The sequence below is a fragment of the Branchiostoma lanceolatum genome, chromosome 8, assembly GCF_035083965.1.
Source record: "Branchiostoma lanceolatum isolate klBraLanc5 chromosome 8, klBraLanc5.hap2, whole genome shotgun sequence".
Classification (NCBI taxonomy): domain Eukaryota; kingdom Metazoa; phylum Chordata; class Leptocardii; order Amphioxiformes; family Branchiostomatidae; genus Branchiostoma; species Branchiostoma lanceolatum.
Window position 1 is genome coordinate 11,830,232 of NC_089729.1, and position 22,339 is coordinate 11,852,570.

At 41.7% G+C, this 22,339-nt stretch overlaps 1 protein-coding gene across 1 annotated transcript; it reads right to left on the reverse strand.

Moving 5' to 3' along the window:
• Positions 1-647: 647 nt before the first annotated feature.
• Positions 648-21,435, reverse strand: LOC136440631 (prokineticin receptor 2-like). Its single transcript, XM_066436705.1, has 4 exons — positions 20,856-21,435; positions 3,447-3,583; positions 2,798-2,937; positions 648-2,395 (listed from the first exon to the last, which is right to left on the reverse strand). Exons 1-4 carry the CDS (start codon positions 21,362-21,364, stop codon positions 1,964-1,966), a joined length of 1,218 nt encoding a protein of 405 aa, XP_066292802.1. The 5' UTR covers positions 21,365-21,435; the 3' UTR covers positions 648-1,963.
• Positions 21,436-22,339: the final 904 nt, after the last annotated feature.

Here is a 22,339-nt window from a genome sequence, read left to right on the forward strand (position 1 = left end):
TTGGAGTTTAGAGTTCGAGGTAAACATCATAATTACCAATGCTTAGCACTGAGGCATATCCACAGTTTTTCATTTGATGTTGTTCGTTGCGCTCCCTTACATTCGCAGAGAGATAGAGAGAGATAGAGAGAGAGAGACAGAGAGAGACAGAGAGAGAGAGGCATAAATTGGTAACAGAAAATAAATGTATCATTTGGCAACCATTTATTATTACAAGGTAAAGGGATGGAAGGCATACACAGCCTAAACAATAACCCCACAAGACGACAAATTTCATTAATAATCAGTCGTCTTATAATCAAAGGCCACCGAAGTGACGTGATATAGATCATACGAGGCAGACAGGTGCTTCTTAATCTTGATTAATTACCTTGACAGTCCAGCAACAGCTTACTTATGACAAAAACATCTATTGTTAAGAGACATGGTTCATCAGCCATACCAAGGTCACAAACAAGACATAATTTCTCTGACAATAGCATTTCAAAGGCATATGATGATAGAGTCTGTACACAATGTATTGCTCAAGGTGTTCATTCAACTGATATTAATTTTATTTCACCTCCAATTGGTACAGTATGAAAGCAATACTGAAAATATGTTACAATTTCTAGAGTATATTAAGACGAATACACAGAAACCAGCCCTTCAACTTTACATGAGAAAGAGCGATAAGGTAAGTTGTCTTTACATACAGATCACCATACAATATTCTTGTGTTGTTGATATAGACATATTTTTCATCGCTGTATATCGCCCCAGAAGTCAGATAATTCAATATACAATACTAGCCTCTTGCCTTGGGTTTATAGATCACAGAACTGTAGGAATAGACCACATTTAAAGAGTATCATTTTACATCATGTATAACTCATGTCACATTCGGCACATTTTAGGTACGTGTGTATAAAGACTTATCAGGTCATATTGACCACTATGTTTACATAACTTTTGAGCAAAATACTAACATACCACACGTACACATCAGGTCAAACGCCTTAACACATATATGTTTTGATACAGAATGAATACATACGATTAACCTGACCTGTTCACAAACATGTATCAGCAGGCAGGAGAAAGGACGACATAAAAGTACTGATTGCTAGAAACAAACAGGTCGATATATACGGAACATGTAACCAAGATCAGTTACAAGTATTTAGATCAATCGACCGCCGATAACCTTATGTTCTGCTGTATGTAATAAGCAAGATATTTACATTTGAATTTCAAAAAGAAAGCGACTGATATCAGTATTCTTGCCATTTTTTTATGATCAGTACAAATGTAAAGCGTTCTTGACACATTCAATACTGCGTTAGCTGAAAAGGATCATAGAGACTTTAATTTTTTTTTTTCGTGATCAGGACAAACGTAAAGTGTTCCTGGCACATTTAATATTGCGTTATATTATATGAAAAGTATATCATGTGAAGAGATTTTAGTATTTCTTCAACAAGGAAAGTGCTTGTATCTTGTCTTCATGTGCTTGAAGCTGCCCATACTATTCAGATGAGGTCGAGAAAAAGAAAGAAGAAAAAAAAACAAGAGCTATCTACCGTGTAATTCGCGACCACAGCATGTCCAAAACTCGAGATGTCAAAACCAGACATTCCGCTGCAGTATCTTAAAAAGCTGCCAGGGGGCCCATTATCAAACTCGTTTTCCCGACCCCTAAATACCTAAATTAAAGTTATACTGTCCAGTAGTAGACTTGCCATGTATAAATACTGTCCGTTGGCACACACAAAGACACGCTTCTCGGCGAAGGTAATAAGAAGGAAAAAACTACATAGTCTGTACTCTGCGAGTTCCGTTTTGGGCCATCCCGTTGCTGGCTCTGTCCTCGTTGACAGTCACTCTGTAACTCTGCAGCTTCTCAAGTTATACTGTCCACTCACATACGTTTTGACAAGCGTTAGCGGCACCTAAAACAACCTTCTTGGCAAAGCTTGAAAAACTACAGAGTCTGTACTCTGCGAGTGCCGTTGTGGGCTGTCCCGTTGCTGACTCGGTCCTCGTTGACAGTCGCTCTGTAACTCTGCAGCGTGACGACGGCACGGCGGGCGTTCCGGTCGGACCTGAGGCAGATGAGCTCGCCCAGGTGCGCCATGACGCTCGTGTTGAACCCCACGTACACCAGGGTGTTGATCACGCTGTTGCTCATGGCCACCGCCTCCACGATGTAGAACACGTTGAAGGTCCCCGGGGCACCGGTGGCGATGGAGCTGGAGGGAAAGAAGTCCCGGGCGACGATGACGCCGTGGTACGGCCCCCAGCACACAACGAACATGAAGAACTTGACAGCGAGTTGGACGACCTTACGCCGAGACCGGGCCAGCAGGCGCCGCTGGGCGTCCGTCCGCTGCCCGGGAAGAATTCTTCGCCAAACCTGGGATACAGATTCAAAATATCAATATACGTAAACCAGATAGCGTTCCACCGACACACGTGTATTGTTCAAATTCAAGGAAACACCGCAACTTATCAATGGCAATTGGAGAGGTTGCTTGGCTAGTACCGACTTGGAATGAACATTTCAGTCTTTTTTTTTCTACACTGAAACTGGCTATCACAGAGTGCATTACAATACTGTTGAAAGTTGTTAAGAAAAGATATAACATGACCATGTGTAAACAAGTGGCTTATTATAAAAGAAAGTTATTCCATGAAATCTTGTAGCTGTTACCCGATGCCCCTAAAACGCAGTGCCTTAACCTAACTAAGATCAAACATACTGCGTATACGTAGCACCTGGCCAATAGAAGTATTGACCACATCCAAACCTACGTACCTTACGAACCACCAGTACGCAGCACACCCCCATGACGAGGACTGGCAGTGCGAACTCCCCTACGATGGTGAAAAGGAAGTAGGCTCGGGAGGCCCGGTACTGCCGGATCGGCCACATCTGCACACAGATCGCTCCATCACCTGTACATAACGTGACAAGGTGGTCTTGAGGTTAGAGTTGTTGACTTTGAATATTAACTTAAAGGTTATTGCTTTGAATCCGTAGCAGGCACCAATATTGTCCCACTTGGAAAGACACATGTAACCTATTTCATCACTCTACTCAGGTGATAATGAGTACCTAGCATCGGTTAGGTACATTCTCTTGGATGGGACACAAAGCCGGGGGTCCCATCTTTGATGAAAACCACGCCTCAAGTACTTTATTTTCAACTGACTTACCAACCTGATGCAGAGTTATCATTATTCACGATGACCTTCATGTATTTATGATGTGCAATATGTGCATACCTCCCATGTTGCAATATCCCTCTCTTGATATTATTTTGCAATGGTATAGGGTTACTTAAACTCACCATGTGGAGAAATGACATGGATGAATGACAGGAAAAATACTTTCTACATTGCCCTTACGTACATAATGGCACTTTGATGATGTGTAATATGTCAATATGTAGATATGTGCCTACCTCCCACAGCCGAGATGGTGACCGAGTACAGGGCTGTGGGGACGGAGACGAGTAGAGACACGCCCCAGACCAGACCCACCGCCAGCATGGACAGCACCGACCCCATGCGTCTATCGGGGTGATACAGGACGATGTATCTGTGGTGAAGAAGAATGTGGGTGTTAAGGCCCTAATTCCATTTGACGGCGATCGCGCTGCGATCTCGCTGCTAAATTGGATTCGTGTTACTTGATGTAGAAATTAGAACATCATTAAGTTAGAAATGTAAGAGTATGACTGAAAGGACCACTCAACACACAAAGAGTGTTTTTCTTCTATGAAATCCGCTGAGCGATCTGTCAAATTTTAGGTTGCAGAGCGGCCGCGTGCACCACTTAAGTGTACTTAGGTGTAAGGGTACGTCACTGGTGCGTCACTGGTACGTCACTGGTGCGTCACTGGTACGTCAAAGAATCTCTCCCGACGAGTTTGTGAGCTCAAATTGAATCTTTAAAAAGTTGTCCAGCCGGTGTCATCTCGACCAATGCGAGATGTCTCTGTGGCGATTATAAAATTCGGCAAACTGGAAATCAACACTGGCAACATTTCATTTGTCATTGGAATTAGATCACATCTATGGCAAGCAAAATTCAATTTGTTACATAACAGTCCATTTTCAAAGAAGTGGTTGACACTGATTTTAAGTAATAGGACCTATAATGTAGCAACATAGTCCACTAAGAAGAGCGTCAGTCTAAACACGTGAATAAAAGATTAGTCTAAATGTCTGTAAATATATACGTAGTCAGTTGATGTCTATTAAACAACAATAGATAGATAAATAAATATTAAACAACAACAAAAACGCACTGATCCTCAACAGAAACGCACTAGCAGTGCCCTCTAACTGCATCGCGAGAACTGCAGGTTGTCGTGCGTATCCCAGGTGCAGCCAGCTTAGACGCTCATTAAAAACGAAAGTTCAAAAGCGTACGTGAACCTCGGTCGACTTCATGGGGTCGTCAACGATTTACACAGCTGCAAATGTAGCTATCTAAATCCCCTTATTATCGTGCTTAATCAAGTCGAACAATTTAATGGTTTAATTTCATATCATTTGATTTGAAACAAATACAGATATGTATTTTGCCATGCCTTATATAACCATGGATCTTACCAGGGTCAATTCTGATCAACGGAGGCCATGTATACAACTATGGGGCGCGCTCTTTTATCAAAGGTCAAATGTTTAACGATAAAGGCCTAACTTGTTTTTCTGTGGTTACTTTATTTTAGTCTTCATCACTGTAGTGAACCTAATACAATTCTTTTAACTTGAATGCGCTGCCTTTAAAACATTATTTTGATGTTTGAATGAGTAAGGGGTGAACGATAAACTTTATCATTATGGTATTAGATGGAGATGAATGTGCTTACAAAGTTGAATACACTACGCCTAGTGGTTCTGTCCAACGACCTCTCTGAGTTTTTCAACTGGGCATCATGGATTACGTACGTACGTTATATAACACATTTATCAACACGCTAAACTCGTCACGGGTAACTAACCACGGTAACATTATGTGTGCAATTTTCAGCTTCCCCGAATGCATTAAGGAAGTCCATCATTGCAGCTTTCGTTACCTTGAAAGTTTCCGAAGAAGTTGTGGAAGGGTTTTACTCCCAAGGTCACCATCTTTCAGACTTACTAGAATAACCTTTGAGTAAAAGCGCAGTTGGTCATGCATGGTGACAAAGATGCAGCGCGCGCCCTTTTCTCCCGCCTTCCATGGCTTACATCGGATAAAGAGATTACAGACAGAAACGGTGGAAACTGATTTATAATCCCTTTCATCCGTCTTTGGAGAGTGCATGTTTGAAAGGACCTTTGTTGATGGACCTTACTTGTAATCGGCACACTGGTAATCACTAAAGGAGTGGTTCTGCTGAAAGCTCTTTACCATGCTTACCAGCATTGATGAATATTTACACGTACTTACGGCACATGTACGGCAACGTGATTCTGAATAAGCTACGCTGTAAAGGAGAATAGGATGTTCTGCATGGAATTCAGATCGCACATACGGATCGATTAATGCAGGTAATGTTGAGCATGTTAGGTATGCATTCTTTCGATTTTTATCCTCTCTAGAATTACTCGAAAATCCCCATTTAACTCATATTCATGCATGATTACCCGAGTTATGGCAAATTGTTCATTGTACAGCATTATCATCACTGTATCGTTTCATGTCTATTATGATCCAAACTTGTTCCTTTTGTTTAATTCATTTGTTTAAATTCTTATCAGTTGATAAAGGGAGGTCATTACATTGAGCTTCCCTTGCTCTCTTATTCATATTTCATTGTTATCTATTTATTATTTAACAAATAAACAATAAAAGAAATAAAGGAACAAGCAACGAAGCAAGTGAGAAAGTACGCAAGACACTGCGAAAGTTTGTTATCACTCAATTCCTGTGATAAAAGGCAGGGGTATTCGACAAAAGAAAAACTTGACCTCGCGATAAAAGAATACGATTATCAGTAGCTGTTTACAAAGACATTTGAACTTTATACATTATACATGACGCACAATCGTCCAGACGCACAACTTTTCCAGCGACTGATTCATTACGTAACCTTTCAAACTCGCAACCTTACAAACTTTTCGCAGTGTCAATAAAGTATGCCCAATCAACATGATTTGGGCAGCTAGTGTAGCTGTCTCGGTTCTAAAGGTTAACCTATCCATATAAGAAGTTCCTGAAGACAATCTAATAATGACAGACTACATTGGAGATGTTACAGATCAGTCACGACCTGTAAATGATCTTCCCAACGATTCTAGTCTCATTCTTCAGTTCAATAGTGAATTCAATTTCAAACATACGAATAGGCCCACTGGAAGAGACACGTCTTGAATTTTATAATTTGGACGAAATCCTTTAGCTGGAAGGTGATTTGTCCAGTTACAGCTTCAGAGATGTGCATGTACTGCATTCATTCCCTGCTCAATTTGATATTGACTAATGCTGCGTATATACGGTCACAATTGGAAAAAGGGCCCCAACAACGGGTAGTTTAGGGGCTGTTTTTGTGCACTTATGAGCGTTACCTCTACGTGGCCCCGTGGGACACCCTGTGGCTGCCGGGCTATTTTGGAGCACGGCCGGGCCCCGGAACAACTCGGATTTAATCAACCCGGGGCCCGGTATCAAATAACCGCCGTGAGCTAATCGTGAGAACACCTAGAGGTACCCTTCCGGTGTCCGGCAGTCCACCGGGACAAATTTGTGTCGTCGGGGCTACAGCCCTTACGGGTACCGGCGCAAATATGACTGAAGCATACGTATTAGGGTGTTATCCCCTCTAGAATCAGACTTTCCTACGTGACTGGCAACACAATTACAATAGTCAGACTTTGAAAACCTTTGAAAGTTGATGGTAGATGGTACTATATCTCACTTCAACTTCAAAGTAGTCAACACTGTGCCTAATGCATCCATTTACATCTAAATATGATGTTGTCTGAACGAAATATAGTATTCGGCTGCCTACGATTGCCTGTCTACGTGTCATATCAAACGTACTTCTGTGTGTATGCTCACCTGGTAAAAACTTCATCGTATTGGGCATGATGGTTTGTTTTGAGATCAAGGCACTGATATATTCTTGGGCCAGCTTGGAAGTCTCAGCATAATTTCAGTCACTAAGGCATGATAGAAAAGGATCGGGATAAAAAATAAAATTCTAAGCATGCATCAATTGCAACTACACTTTATACTTTGTCTGTACATTGTAAGATTCAGCAAGCTTACTTGAAGTTAACCAATGTGATAACGCCCATAGCAACTGAGACAAGAGTCGAAAGTTTTACACATCAAGTTGTGAAAATGAAAACACAAAGCTAAACTTGCAGCTCAGCCACCTCAACTTTGCTCCAGTCTCTTGAATTGTGTAATCTTATTTAGAAAGGTGCCGTGTCAGGCTAGATTTACAAGTAATGCATAACGCAGTGGAAATGCTTCGCAGATTGAATGGCGGTGGCGGTCGGGGTTATAGGCCCGGGATAAAGTTGATAAGCATTGGGGTATAAAGTCGAAATGTGCATGGAACAAAGGACAACTGGAAACAAAGTCTAGCCACATGGACATGATATAAAAGGAGATGTTTTCAAACGCAGTAGAAAATCCTTAAACTTCTCTTTCGTCCACGAGTGTTATATCCAAGATGTAACTTGAAGGTACACTTATCTGTCTGGCGTCAACCCAATAGACATCTCTTTCAGCTGCATCAAGGCGTTCGTTTCTTCTCTGACCATGCATTTTATCGAACACTCAGACTCCATTCCCGACAAAAGGTATCGCACAAATTCACTAAAGCATGCTGACAGAAAGGTGGCAGCAGGGACAAATATTTCGGAAAGGTCTCCAAGGTTAGCTGATCTCGACCTCTGCAATTCTGGAGTGCCGGGCTTCGGGTGTTTGAGGGCCAAGAAATTCAGAAGTTCACTTTGGATCCCTTTTATCGAATTACTGCAACCGTCTCTAGATTTCATATGGCATTGAAATGACTGAAAGAAGCACTTTACTGGACGGGATTCTGAGATGGCGGCAACAGAATAGAGCACGTGGAGGTGTATCTTAAAGTAAAAAGGCTTTGAGTTACTTTCAGAGGATCAAATCAACTTGGTTAGGCAGTCTAAGCTTACTCACTTACGCACTTCTTAATCTTTAGAAGAATCGTGTTCTACTTGTTACTTCCAAGAACTTTTTTTGACAAATCTCAGATTGTTCTTTGACATCCTCACACGCAGATCCACCGTGCCGTGAAACTAGTTTCTGTTCCTCGCGGCTGGAGACTCAGCGGCAAACTGCCAAACTTTCAAAGCAAATCAGAATCGTAACTACACTGAATCATCTGAGTTTCCTGGATAGAGGTCAGCGAACTGCCGCTTCGAAAGTTAGTCTTGAAACTTTGCGTCGGCACATCTGTAGCAAACTTCAGAAAGAGAATGGATCCTTGAATACGAAAGTGGTTTTCAATCAATGGCAATGACGTCATTGTATCATGCTGCAGTGAAATACTGCCCACGTCCATGTAATAAGCGTTAGGTCTGCTATTGAACGTGATTAGGCAATTGGAAAGTAGAGGCTAGCAGTCACAATGAATTGTAATCAAAGGAAGGCATCCTACTGGTAATAATGATATAGATATGTTTAAAGGTATCAATAGAAATTCTCGCCTTTCTCCATCACTGATGCCGTAAAGCTGATTCTTGATTTCATGAGATACTCGTATGGCTTGTGTTATCTTTGAGAATACGAAGAGTCTCAAGTGGTCCTGTCTACACCGTCTACGTACATATGATATTAGTTCAATGTCTAATTGTGTGAAAATTGCATTACCTACTGACGTCAGAAAGTCTTTCACGTCAGATGAGTGGGTAATTGGCACCAGAAAGTTTGTGACATGAAGATTGCGGTTTACAAGATGAATTGTTAATTTACAATAGTCTCTGTTAAAGTCGCGAGATAGTACGGAGACATTTGAATCACGTTTGGCATGACCTGATTTGTTGGTAAGAATTGTCTCATCTTCTGAGACCCTCCCGTTTTGATGACATACCTTTATAGAGGCTTATTGTGACTTACCATTTGTAATATCCGCTATCAATTCAACTTGAATGTGTAAAAACTGCGAATAAAGTTTATAAACCAAAACTTCAACGGCTCTGTTCCGACATTTCTAGCATAAGGGCACGACCTATTGTTTTGAATGGTGAGTATTCAAGTAGAAAAATGAAAAAAACAATTCTCTTTGAAAGATGCGTGGTTCAAAACATCATTTCTATTCGATCGTTATAGTAATCCCTACCCCCTAGGCCTGAGCCGGTGATTATCCTCTGCGAACCTATGGCTGTGAGGGAATGAAGTGATCCTCTCTGACACCTTATAACCCCACGCTGAACCTGATGCATTAGCTCGTGCAAAACACCCTGAAAGGTTGTAACTTATCCGAGACCCATGTAACCTTTTGTGGGCTGCATACGTCCTGGGGGAAGTTTGGACGAAAAATACTGAACTTTATCATTAACCTCCTCTGAGACCAGCTCATCCATGGTTAGTACCTGTTGAGTCTGCGTGAAACCTTGTTATCGCCGTCAGCACAGGTTACACGGACTGAGTGTGAGGTGTTCGGTAATCCTAAATAGAATGTGTTTCGTTCACTTCAATGGAGTCTGGCCTTTCGAGAGTTTCATGTGCGTACTTCCGCTGACATAGGTGACTTTTAGAGAAAGAAAATGAAATGAGAGCCACGAAGGCAGGACCTTTGCGAGGCGCTTATCCAATTATGTTCCTGCTAAGGTTTCCTGTCAACACAATTTGCCCTTCAAAGAGAGGAAGCTCGAATGGAACTGAGGTGTTGCTGCAGCTGGAGGGTTCGGAAAGTGAATCACTGAAGGATAGGAGGAATGAAGTTATGAAGGAAGGGTAAACTGTTTGCATGATCCATTGCCGTAGTGGCTTTGACGATAATCCACATGAAATTGAAAGGCTGAACGCATGACATTAAACTCTTCACATGTGAAGTATTATCCATGTGAAGTATTATCCATTTTTACTCGATGCACATACGTTCTATAGAGAGCGGAGATAAATGTTCGAAATATAAAGTAACTGTCAATGAAATGAGAAAAGTTCGATTTCCTTTCTATCACCACAACGCTGGCGCTGCTGTTCGTAATACTATCATGTTCCAGGAGAACCCCTTTGACCAAGTCAGATTTGCCAGCTCCTTGTAAAATATGATCCAATGTTTGAGAAACGCAAAGTAACAGTTACTCAAGCAACGTTTCAGGTAGCATCCACTGCCTTTCGTCAGAGACTTGTCAACCCCATTTGTCCTTCAAAGAAAGGAGCCAGAGTGGAACGTAGGTGTAGCTGGAGTATTATCCTGCTTGTGTGGTCGATGTACATAAGTTCCATAGAGTGCTGAGACGAATGTTTGGGATATAAAGTTTCACTGTCAATGATTTTCTCTCTATCACCACAACGCTGACACTGCTGACGGTAACACCACCATGATCCCAGAAAAATCCATTCCCCAAATCATATTGGTAAGTTCCTTGTAAAATATAATTCAATGTATGAGAAATGCAAGGTAACAGTTACTCAAGCAACTGGATAGATTTTGGACGTTTCATACGTTTCAGGTAGCACCAACTACCTTTCGTCAGTGACTGCTTCCAACGCAATTTGCCCCTCAACTGAAAGCTTAAGGGGAGCTAGAGTGGAACGTAGCTAGCTGCAGCATTGCCCGGCTTGTATGATGGATGCGCATTTATTCCACAGAGAGCGGAGATAAATGTTCGGAATATAAAGTAACTGTCAATGTCGGTAACACCACCATGCTCCCAGGAGGATCCCTTTCAATGGATCTTAATAGGAGATTCTTTGTAGATTAAGATCCAATGTTTGAGACGGCTTGAAGATCAATTCCACAATCGTTGTATACAGTATGTACATTTTTACATCATTGATTTTGTTTTGCTACCATTGCTTTGACGATGAATAAAGAATGCACAGATGCTAGCAACGCACCTTTTCTCAAAATGTACAACAAAAAAATGTACAAACAATAGCCTTTAAGAATTCTCCTCTACTTTTTTTCTGAATGAGTCAACATTGAATACATGTGGCGACTTCTAATGTGATTTTTGTCTCACACACTGGACCACCCTGGGCCGCTTTAGAATTGTGATGCATTGATAAGTCCGCAATGCGGTGTGTAGAATGTTAAGTGACTCTAATCAAACTGGTCAAGAGTTATGGGAGAGAGGAAGCAGACTGTGTGAGTCTCACATTTTTCACACTCTTTACGTACTTACGTACGCAATGACTGCTGGCGCCGGTGTGTTAAATTGCGATGGCCGGGCGATGTAATAAGAAGAGATATTCGATGATTCGTTGGGAATACGCTGTTATTCCATTGGGTGTTCACCAGACCAGTTTATTAACGTATTAGATTAGCGAGCTGGGATTAAACTACTTCATCATTTGTTACAACTCTGCAGATAAGTAATCTCTCTTTTCATCTTGATGTTTCGGCAGCTCGTTGAAAAAGACATTTGCTGAAATTACAGGTATCAGTTTTATATTGCAATTATAGTTAAAATTATGGCACGTACGGCTTTATGGTTAGTGTTCAAGTCAATTTAATCTGAAACCTCGTGGAATTCATCTTCGGATACACGTATACGTCGTGTTAAGCATTCAAGTACGTCGATGAAGGTTACACATCCAGGTTATAAGATGCGCCAAAAAACGTTACTCAAGCAACTGGATAAAAGTTTGAACCAGTCAACATTTTAAGTAGCTTGAGTAACTGTTTTTGTGTAAGCATTAAGATACTTCATCAACGTTTTTGTTGGTCCGTTATGCCCTGAATTACGTTGAGGAATATGTTAATGTATGAAAAAGGGATAAAGCATGACGCCCGTGTGCTTACTTGGAAGACAAAAGATACTCGGCATACGTAATTCATTGCCAGGAGGGTGTGGGCTTGGCGAGTAAGGGCGCGGACATGAATATTACAACCCTTTTAAGAAAACTGCCGCTGTGGGCGATAGACCATAAAAATTGTACCGTCGATGTGGAATGGAATTTCAACAGGGGGTCGATAAAGGTGCCATTTACCTTCAAAATTCATCTCTCTCTCTCTATCTCACACACACACACGCACACATATCCATTTCCTTGTGACATATCGCCATCATACGCTGAGAAAGCGAACTAATTACACGCATGTTACGCTTTTATGTGGCATTTAGCAAGGCTCTTTTCTCTCAGCTCTTTCTGGTGGATGATCTCATAAATTGCGACGTAAAGCGTGAGGTGTTTTACAAGAATGACGTTGGGTCGACAGGTTTACAACTATTGGGTGTGATTAGGTGAACAAAGCCTATTCACACGAAATGATGATGTATTGGATTGGGTTAGCACGGGTGCAATTGCGGGGAGTCAATTTTGGCCACTACATGCTGCTTATATCAACTTGCACAACGTGATTTTGTCCGCGACAGGTTGTATTAAATTTTCTAGATAGAGGTGACTACAATGCTGGCGCTAACAGCACTGTTGCATGCTGCAAGAAAGTTTGACTTGCAGTACTCATGTAGCGTGTCCTCAGGTCGTCGCTATTTTTGTCATGGGACGACTTCAACTGTTTTTCATTCTGTAAAAGAGTTCGTATGTGACCATGACCTTCAATGAAAAAAAACCTTCACTTAAAAAGGATCTTATAATTCTGCTGCTTTGCCACCACCCATTGCTCGGAAAATAGGTTCAACGCTGATTGTGATAAAATTTCGTTTTGGCCAGTTAGAAGTAGATACACCCAATCATGTAAACTGCCCAAGGCAACTCGGTTTGCAATTTGTGGAACTTAGCCTGACTATCCGGCCGATGTCTGCTCATCAAGAGCATGTAAGTGGGACACTCTTATCTGTTCTCATGCGTGTCAGAGAATTATATTCAACCAAGTAAGACACGTGAACCCTCAGTGTGTTTGGGGCGTCTTTTTAATCTTATTACAGTGTACACGAGTCAGACAAGCACGTAACTGTCTTACACTTATCAACATTGCTATCTTCACCCACAGGCTGTAGCAGCAGTGGGGATGTACGTACTTGTATTCCTTGCACTATATACACGCGCGTTTAGCCATTTAGCTCAGGTGCAGCCCTAAAAGAAGCTCAGGGACTAGCTGTGACAGACTAAGCCAACCCGGAGGCAGGTATAACATAAGGTAATTGAAAGACGGTTACTCTTCATGAATGTCTTTTTGTCCAAACTGTCATAAAATCACGAGTACGGATGAATTTGTCCCTTTCTATCGACCCCTATTGAGTCTTTGTAAGGAATGTGTCCTTGGAGGCAAGGACGGGTAATCAAAAACAAGGTAGGGAGTTTCCGCCGGATAGATCCAGCGATAGTTGTGCATTAGGAAAGCAATTTGTTACATGCCTCAATCAGTCTATGGACTATTTTACTGCTTTCCTGACCTTGTTAAGAGTTAAACGGCCGTGTCAAAACGTATTGGGCATGATAGGGGAAAGCAATGCAATAAATCGTACTTTGCTACTAGGCTTACTTTTCGATTCTTACATTGGTTTATAACCGAATGTTGATAAGGACCTAGTCGTGTAAGTCCAGTCAGTTTCCTGTACAGTTTCCTTTGTTATGTTTTATGTTTTCCACAAAGGCACCCACCCACCCAACCAACCAACCAACCAACCAACCAATTAATGCAACCAACCAACCAACCAACCAACCAACCAACCAACCAACCAACCAACCAACCAACCAACCAACCAACCAACCACAAGCTGCTCCAAACATAACTTTGTTGGAGAAGTTACCAAAAGGAAAAGAAAAACGAGCAGATTATACTCTGATACTGCCCTACATGCATCTAGGCCTACATGCCCTGTTCCACACTTTACATACTGATAATGTTCAAATCATTTTAATACTGTACTTTCTTATGCATGATCCTTTCCTTCTCAGCGTTGTTCCCATTCCCATGCAGCTCTGTCATGGGGAATGTAACATTAATCGTTCTGTAGCTGACATGCTCTACCAGAGAAAACTGTCTGGTAACCAAAATGTAACCCTCTCTTGGCAGCGTGCCTTCTTCACTTGTCTGACAACATACTCACCGGCGGTTTTAAGACTGAGCACTGCGGCAATCTTTTGGCCACGAACTAAATAATATTGAGTCATCCCATCCGTACTAGATTATACGACCATCCCCAAACCACAAAACGTAGGTGCTAATAGCAGTGTCCTAATGGACGTTCTTACTGTGGGCATGTCTTTCTGAAAACTAAGTGCTTTTATGCGAGCAAGTCGTGCTTCGTAAGTTGCCTACCCTCAAGTGTTTCAGAAGAAAACTTTGATGGTTCGCCAAAAGTATTAAAACTGAAAGTGACCGCCTGTGGTTTCCATTAACAAGCAAATCCAGGTATAGAACAACGAAATGACGAATGAATCCCATGTACGCATATAATTAAGTCAAAGATGCATGGCTGTGAATTGGCCACTTTTCCGAATAAGAAATTGGAATTTGCATCAGGCGCTTTTCATACACATAAAATGTTTATTCTATTTTTTGTGATAAATGTCTTGTCTTGGGACAAATTGAGGTAAACAAATCAAAAGAACAAAAGCGAGTGGTTTTAATGACTTGCTGACATATGGCAACACCCCTCAGCATTCGCCTGAACAAAAGCTGCATGTTCAAAGCAAAGGAGAGTTCTAAAAGGACAATACATAATAAGTCTAGCACGAAAATTCGGTCTCGCAATACACCCTTTATTTAGTTCAGTGTCATAGGAAACGTTTCTCCTTTTCTAGACCTCGATCTTCTAAGGATCTGATCCTGGACTAAATAGACGTGGGCTTGGTACTGTGCAGCTCATGATCAGCAGGGATATTTTCAATTAATAGAATAAATAACTAGAAATATTTAGAGCTGTTGTAATCATTTATCGTCTATGATATAATACTTTGATTCTCCAAATTAGATCCTCATTTGCATTATTTATATCTGTCGATGTCCCCTTTTTTTCTCATTTAGGCCACAGCGACTTATTTTTATGGACATCCATCCATGACATCCGCCCCTCCCCCAAGGCTCCGCGGAACTCCGGAACTTGCCGACTCATATTGCTGCCAGGGGCCAACATTGGTCCAGCAGGGTACCGGTGGAGATAAGAGAAAGAGATCCTTTTTATTTCATTTTAATCCATTTAGATCCTTTTTATATTGTGGTATTATATCATTATGATACTAGAGCATGTCTGAAATGTGATGGTTGGACCTGTTACAGATTACTGCATCTTTCATCAATGTATGAGATATGGAGGAAACAGCTGTAAGCATTCAATTTGGTCTCACAGCGAGATTTGTAAGTGTGAGTTCTGGAATGCTTGATATTGAGTTAAATGCCATGTATGTTGAAACTACATTTCCATTTTTTCCCAACATGCCAAATATGAAACCTATCCATCCAGTAAACCTTGAGTTATCTTGTTGACGAACGAAAAGACACACTCAAACTCTGCATAAAATGTAACTTCCACTTTCATGGAGGTAATAAGACCTTTCTACATCCGTAGGTTTGAAAAAGTAAATGTGCAACACGAAAATAGCAGGATTACTAAAACATTTCGACTAGCTGGAAAAATAATAGTCAACTATCGGATCAGAAAATATGATAATAAAACTACTGAAGATGGTGCTTCGATGAAGGTTAAACATATAGGTAATAAGAACGCAATGTAACAATCACTCAAGCAACTGAATAGATTCTGTAAACAGTCACATTCACTACAATTTGTCAGTGACTAAGAGCAAGATCTGTAGTCGAATGGGTGTTTAACTAAAAACTATGAATTAATATGTAAATGAATACGAAAATCCATAGCTTTTGGTTAAATACATGCTGTACTGCAAATCTTGCTGTTAGTGCTACCTGAAACGTCTCACCGTTTCCTAAAACTATCCAGTCCCTTCAGTAACTTTTACCTTGCGAAATGAAGGTAGTATTTGTTGAATCCTTCAGGGGTTTCTTTACTTGGCCCAGAGACCATTCCGTAAGCCTGCATGGTCAGTAAAATAGATGAATAACTGAAGGTGAATGCGTACATTACAATAAGCCGCAAGGTAGCAGGGCTTTCAGCGATCGATTAAGCCCTATCTCCCTCACGAAGCAGGGATGTTACTTCATTTCAAAGTGACAAGCGGCTCATGAAGGGCAAGTGTTAGCCAATGTGTCTGGCAGTGATAACGGCTTTGGGAAGAATAATCACCGTGCCACTTGACATCTTCTTATTGGCTTGGACATTTCGACGTTCTAGAAGTTAATAGTGCTCTCTATTGAGATCTTGGTGTATTTTACTGGCTGGACTGACGTCGGTCAAGGTTTCTCAAATAACCAAAGGCTAAAACTGAGGATCAACCCGTGAGTTTCCCGTTGACAGGTTTAATAACGTGTCGATGAGCGCGGCGAGGCTTTCCGCAAACGTGGAATTTGCAGCTTATCCTCCTTCAATGGGCTTCAGCCTCTCTCTCTATATATATGATCTACCAGTGCCACTAGGGGCAAAATTCGCAAGATCGACACCGGTAACGATGATGCCAGCATTCAACCCACCAGGAGTTTGGGAAATGTTTGCAATACTCCCATAATCTTACACATTCAGCCTCGACCTTTCATGAGTTATTTTCCAGAACGTTGATAACGTACCACATTTCATCCGTATTTAAGTAGTAATTCTATGCTCCCAGGTCCTGATCTCTTTATTTCTTTCGTATATCTCGGTTACTGATTTCCCGTGGCACAACGCCAACAATAAATGCATCCTTGACTCGACAGGATTTCGTCAGCCGTTATTCGCGAATGAGTATCGATCCGTAACCTTATTCTTACCTGTCATTACAGTACAGGAATGAAGAATCATGTCCTGCATGTATGACATCGGCCTCTTGCCCGAAACTGCGGTGCCCGGTATTTTAAATACCCAATACTACACGTTAAAACGTATTTACAAATCTTGAAATGTCATACCACACTTGTTTGTTTCTGAGCTCTGATCCGACTTTCCTCACTAAGAATACCTAATCTTCAACTTATCATGTAAGCAAACTTATGATACTTGATATAAAAAGGTAGCTTATACTGATACGTTGGATGAAAAAAAGGAGGGCTTCCTGTCCTTCCCATAGCTTGCATATCGTGGCAGGATTCGAACTCCCGACCTTTAGGTCCAGAGTCCAGAGGGAGAGACAGTAAGCGGGGAACCACGCACGCCACCTCAGTGAACACGGACGTTCATGAACCTGCCTGAAGTACAACGTATGCCGATGTTGAGTCGCTCTACTCCCTACAGCTCTGGATTCCAGGTTGTTGAACTGGGAGTGTAATCACCGTTAACCTAATCTACTCTTGGATCTCCTCGTTACAGACAATCAAGTTCTGTGTCTGCACTGTATAGACTCTACCAGTCTCCACGGGTCGCTGGGAAAATAGTAGAAAATGGCCAAATAGAGTCATCTGTATGAAGGGAGACGTCGGCTATGGAGATAGGGTCAAATATTGCAACCCTGGATGGGAATATTATCCTCCATGGCCAAAGTCCCCGGCAAATGTTCTCTCTATAGCCGACGCGGTTAGTCTGGTAGAGACTAGCACTGTATTCATTCGAGGTATTTTTATCTGAAGCTAATCAGTCTGCTGGGACTGTTGTATGCCATGTTTTACGTACCCATTATCTCCAAGTGGGTCGTTGACATTGTAATAGAATATAAGTTTACTGACACAGCATGAGGTTACATGCGGTGTGTCATAAGGCATATAAGGTTCCTATGATCACCGAATCAACAACCGAGTGAGCGAAGTGGACAACAACGTCCGGTGGTTATGCCAAATGAAGCCTTCTCATTGGTGAACGTCATCAGGTTATATAATACTATGACAGTAATAGATACTATCATAAAACATCCATAAAAGTTCCAAATGTTCGCTTACACAGCATTTTTCACACTAATTATCTACCTCAGACTCTGATTAATAATCTTCAAATTATTTTTTCTCTTTTACTTTTTGGTAATGTTGATATAAGAAATGATACGCATTGTTTATTCCATTTATGGCCAAAATGTAATTCAGTGATAACCAGGAGGATTTTTTTATGCACCAGAAGATGACAATTTATACTCGTTTAAGTGGTAGTTTATCATGTGCTTGCACGCAGACGAGCAAACCACTGGCCGGAGTTTGATACGCTTTTGAAGCACAGTATAATCTGTGTGCCAGCCAAGTACTACAGGCGGTGCTGCTACAGTAGCTGCCCTGAAAATAAATTCTAGGGTAGCGAGTGAAGCATCCCCGATGGTAATCGGATGGCACCCAGGCTAAGCACAGCAAGCAGACCTGGCAGCAGTGAATTTCAATTGAATGAAGGATCTTTCTCAATGTTTCTCTCATTTATTGTGAAAGCAATTTTCGGATTTATCAAGATAAATCTGGCCTTAATGACCTCCAAGGCAAACTTCATATTGACTTCAGGCAAATTCATGGCACGATCTGAACATACCCATCGGTGAATGGGCTTCAAACTGATCGCTATCCAATTCGAGGTAATGGCCGGGAACGCCCGATTTCTTAAATATATTATTTGGCGGTGAACTCCGGTGATTTCATTCAGCGCACCCATACCTTAACCTTATTTGACCTTGGGGAAGGCTTTATGGTCCCTCTCAATCAGATTTTAGAAGATGCTGATGATGAGGTCAACATCAGCTACGACACGGTTTGTTCTAAATTACAGTTTGCCACAGAAATTGTCGATCGAAGGGTTAGGGTTAATGTTCACTATACGTCATCAAAGTCGTTGCTATTTGCACTGGCTGATTGCGTGTTAGAATAGACGGTACAGGATTCGTGGGATTAAGGGGATGACAATTGTGCCATGTACAAACATTGAATTGACTTTTTACACATATTAACGGTTTCGAGCATGTAAAAGCATGGAAAGGGATTCCAAAGACGATTAAAACGAAAACGAGAAACTAAGTACACTTCATTCAGAGAATACGATACAGTCAAACCTGGCCACGGCGACCACCTGGCCACGGCGACCACTATTTCTCGGTCGCGAAAATTTTCCCCATAGGCGTAAGCATTAAGCGGCCTGCCCAAGGCGAACACCTGTCCAACGCGACCGATTTTCATCGGTCCGCCGGGTGGTCGCCTTGGACAGGTTTGACTGTACTTCACACATTTCGGAGGAATCAACCTGTCAGGGCTTATATGCAAATCCTAAGTGACAGACTGTTACATCTTCCATCAGTTATGTAGCATTATAGACAGCAGCAAAGCCCCTCATTTGTAAGGATCAACCTATCACATACGTGCCAACGTTTGGTCGATAAAAACGATTTCTTTGCACCTCTGGCTACTTCCTTGGATTATCCTGCTAACGCAGAAGGCGCCTTTCTCCGTAGTTAGTTACTGCTGGATCACAGCTGATGGCATAATTGATAAGGCCCCGTCCTTCTTCTAGACGTTGAGCTACTGTACGGTGACCACGATTGAAATGGTGTGAATCTTGATTTCATAATGGAATTGTGGTGCAAGATGTAAAAGTATGACAAGAAAACACCAAAAACTTTTTAGTTAATTGTAAGTTATCTGTGAAACTCGTCGAACGATCTGTCAACTCTTTTGCCAATCAGCGGTCGAAGCATGGCCGCAGCCTCTAATGGAAAGGGGTACAAGGACAGGAAATCCACCGTACTCTCAATACGCTTTTAGCCATGATCTTTCCCAATACTCAAGTGGCCATTTAGTTAACCCAGGTGTTGCAAGCCCGGGCAGTAAGTTGGTGGACATTGCTTTTGATGCAAGTGATGGCGTGTACATATAATAGGCTTACTTTTATGTTCCTATGACGTCAATTAGAGCAACAAAATGAGGAGGTGCAATGACCATGTCATCCGGACGTCTCCAACAAAATCTTAGGTAATGCAAAAAGGTAGCTGTGAATCTATCTATCTAATGGAATCAAGATAAGTAATAGACCAGTGTAACTGATCCTTTGAGTTATGTAGATTCTTTGAAAATATTATCGGTGAGGTAGTCACTTGTTATTTGTAACATGCCGTCCATAGATGTGGTAAGGTGTATACTATATAATGATGATGTGCATAAGTCAAATGATGCATTTTTAGCAGAACATTAACAAGGAGATTCATGTATTGAAATGGCCCCGAAGTCAGATGAGAGACAAGCAGCGATGGGACAGGCAATTATGTATTCAGGACGTACACTGATTTAGACGACCCACTGTACTTCTGCCTTTGGGATATTTCAATTTGCATAAAAGAACGACACATTACTGTATATCATTTTATTCCCAGTAAGCGCACGATGTTTGCTTTAAGCTACGATGGACAGTTCAATGTATTTTGGGTCGTCATTAATTGCACGTAGGAAGACTCCAGAACATCTGCTGAAGCAGTGTTAAGGTACAATTCGCAGCAATGGTCAAATGAAGTGGTCAAATGTGGCCTTGCATTGAGAAACCCGTTAAAAAACACATACGGAAGTTGCTTCTGCTACGGTCCCATTTCCAAAACGGAACCCGGTCGGGCAGACTGTGGGAACGAAAGATATGATATAAAAGACAACAAAAGACACAAAACTTAAAAAATTACTCCTAACCATATGTTTTGTATTTTCTTGACATGCATTTTTCGTTTGAGGAAACAGCCCGGCCGGGCCCCGCTTTGGAAATGGGACCGTAACAGTAATGAGAGTATATGAATACATAATGGCGATCTAATAAAGCAAACAAACCTGTCCAGTGCAATGACGAGCAGTGCGTTGGTCGACACGTACATCGACACGGTCTTGACGAAGTTGACGACGGCGCAGGCGGCGTCGCCGTGCACCCAGACCCGCGGCCGCACCACGTAATAGTCCACGTCGAATGGGATGCAGCAGACAGCGACGATCAGGTCCGACAGGGCGAGGTTGGCGATGAGCAAGTTCGCTGTGTTTCGGGTCTTCTTGTACTTAAAGAGTACCAGAAGGAGTAGAGTATTACCGACCCCACATACCATAATGATGAGGGAGTACACCACCCCGAGCGCTGCCTTAGCCGTGGGGTAAACAACGTCTTTTCCTCCCTCCATGGGGAAACCGTCAAAGTTGTCCCCCGGTATGGACTGATTCTTCTCCACTCGCTGCAGCCAATGCCACAGCTCCATGAGCATGTCCATGTCAACATCGTCCACCATTTCCCTGGAGGAGAGAGAAGCATTCTCGATCTCCGGTGTCAGGGAGAAGGCAAAGTCGTCACCCATCTTAAACACCTGTGTAAGGAGAGCTATAGGAGGTAGATGTTACCTGCTGTAGCACCTTCTTACTGATGTATATCTCGACTGACTGGCAAAGTCGTTCAAATGGGGAGGCTGAAGCCATTGGACCAACCAACTGGCATGCTACGATACGCATGCGTCAACTGAAAATAGAACCAGTGCAACGACGTCATCTTCTTGTTTTGAGCCTTTTCTATTTCATGCCCTGATCAACTACATGACATCTCATTGAACTTTAACTGATGCTAATGATGCTTAAAACATTATGAAAATAAATCGTGTTCACGTTAATTGCACTTGAATACCATCATATCATACATATTCACTGCATAGATCCATGTACAGCAAACAACTCGTGGAATGACTTAAAACACCAAAGTTGGTATCATTATTTATATTACATCTAGTTGGCAGCAAGTCAGGGAAGAAATGCCAGTTCTTTGAATGGATTTTTGTTTTGCATGAGTGTACCTACGTGTAGAAACTTTCGCTTAGACGTAACAACGTCATAGTCAAGAAGAGATTGTCTACCTCTCTCAATCAGGCGATTCCATGTTATGTTACCAAGGCGTGACACGTGAAATTTGAATTATGCAACCCATTCTCTCTGACAGTCAGTCCGTGATCTCTAACGATACGGCCGGTTGCACGCTACCAATCCTGAATACTCAACATGCCACTTCCATTACCACTGCTCATGGAAGGTTCTTTAAAAGACTGGCTGGTTCGACACAGGCTCATATTACTGGGGCATTACTTATTATATGTATAGTGTGTTTGGTACTCTATAAAGTCTTAGATATGCTCATAACGGTTTTCATATGATGTAAACTTACCAAATTTTGGGTTGTTGCACTATTGCAGTAACCTTTAGTGTACATTGTTAACACATTACGATATCATGAATACAAAAATACTCTGTATTCTTGGTCAGTTATGGTTGTATATTTCAGCATGGTA

Bases quoted from the DNA above. Each gene is read 5' to 3' on its own strand.
- LOC136440631 (XM_066436705.1), bottom strand. From the start codon at position 21,364: ATGGGTGACGACTTTGCCTTCTCCCTGACACCGGAGATCGAGAATGCT. The intron at 2,938-3,446 runs GTAGGCACATAT...CGTTATGTACAG, and splicing joins CACCATCTCGGCTGTGGGAG to GTGATGGAGCGATCTGTGTG. The intron at 2,396-2,797 runs GTACGTAGGTTT...TCTGTATCCCAG, and splicing joins GCGTACTGGTGGTTCGTAAG to GTTTGGCGAAGAATTCTTCC.